Here is a 1,357-nt window from a genome sequence, read left to right as displayed (position 1 = left end):
GCCTCACCGCAGGGAGGGGCTCTGCTTCTCCCTTTTTCTGAAAGGGCAGGCACCATCTGCCTGGGGCCTGAGGGGGTGACAGGGACACTAGGGGTTATTATTAGACTCCCAGTCAAGGGTGCATTGCATACTCTACCAGATCAGGATCCCGGGCCATGCAAGAGAAAGACCTGGCAGGCAAAGAGCTGACTCCAGGACCAGCCTCTGCTCTGCCCTAACCTGCCTGACCAGGGCCCACACAGGAAGATTGTGCGGGAGAACTTGACACTGCAGGCTGAGGCCTCCAGGGTTCAAAGTCCTGAGATGGGCGCATAGCTCTGAACAAATGGGCTCCCATTAGGGGCTGCCCAGCCTGAATCTTTGACTCTGTGGAGAATTGACAGCTGGGCCACAGGGGCTCGGCCAGACCTGAGAAGGCAGGGAGATGCTGTAGCTCTGCCTGGGCGGGGAGGTCTGGGGCGCAACCCCCACCCACGGGGTGCAGGGATCGCAGAGGGAAGGGCCAGAAGAGCAAGGAAAGAGCGGAAATGCAAGGGTATGCGTGGGCGGAAGTGACAGGCCAAGAAGCCAAGACCCCAGAAATCCAGGGTCTAGACGGCGTGCGTGTACGGAAGGCGGGGGACGCTGATACAGGATAGGGCTGACCCAGGTCCACCCTCCCTCCCTCAAACAACCGCAGTGGCTGGGGGTTCTCAGCGTACCCCAGGTTAGTCACCCCTTGCCGTCTCCCCGAGCCCTAAAGCCTTTCGGGAGGGGCCCAGGAAGAGGGGTTGGCGGCGGCCCCCACCCTGCAGGAGCCGCTGGGCGGAGGGAGCCGCGGAGCCGAACTCGGGAGCCTCCACTCAGTTTGTCCCCAAACTTCTCCTAGGCCGCGCGGCCCCGGAAAGCGAGAGCTCGTCTCGGAACCGCGGAAGGAGGAAAGCTCCGGGCGCCCGTCGGCTGGAGCGCAGGAGTCACCCGGGTACTGGCACAAATGTCCCCACCCCGCCCGGCGCGGCCCTCCCCCTCGGCGCTCGGCCCCTCCCCCGCGGGCAGCTTACGCGCCCCTCCTCCTCTTCCCACCGTTTCCCCGGCCCATGAGGTTTCCAGACGCGAGGGGCCGAGGGCCAAGGGTCCCGGGGGCAAAAGGAAGAGGGGTGAAGGGAAGGGGCTGCAGCAGAGGCGGGTGGCGTCTGGGAGGCGTGTGGAGAGCCGCAGGCTGGGGAGGGGGAGAGGGGTGACCCGGTTCTGGCACCGCGCGGACTCACCTCCCGGTAACTCTCATCGCGGGGGTTGAAGGTGCTGTCCACCTGCTGCAGGCGCAGGCCGAGGTGCGGGACGCTGTGCAGCCACACCACCCACCAGGGCGCGATGTACT

At 65.4% G+C, this 1,357-nt stretch overlaps 1 protein-coding gene across 1 annotated transcript in view; it reads right to left on the bottom strand.

The window, feature by feature from the left end:
- LOC111741045 (protein tweety homolog 2-like) overlaps window positions 1-1,357 on the bottom strand; it is a 10,013-nt gene that overhangs the window by 6,431 nt on the left and 2,225 nt on the right. Inside the window, exon 2 of the mRNA XM_023531610.1 lies at window positions 1,248-1,355. Coding sequence (XP_023387378.1) covers window positions 1,248-1,355 — 108 coding nt within the window. The remainder of the gene's footprint in view (window positions 1-1,247; window positions 1,356-1,357) is intronic.

Source organism: Pteropus vampyrus, unplaced genomic scaffold (genome assembly GCF_000151845.1).
Source record: "Pteropus vampyrus isolate Shadow unplaced genomic scaffold, Pvam_2.0 Scaffold72, whole genome shotgun sequence".
Taxonomy (NCBI): Eukaryota; Metazoa; Chordata; class Mammalia; order Chiroptera; family Pteropodidae; genus Pteropus; species Pteropus vampyrus.
Note: the sequence above shows the minus strand (reverse complement) of the source record. Positions and strands in the feature narration are given on the sequence as shown.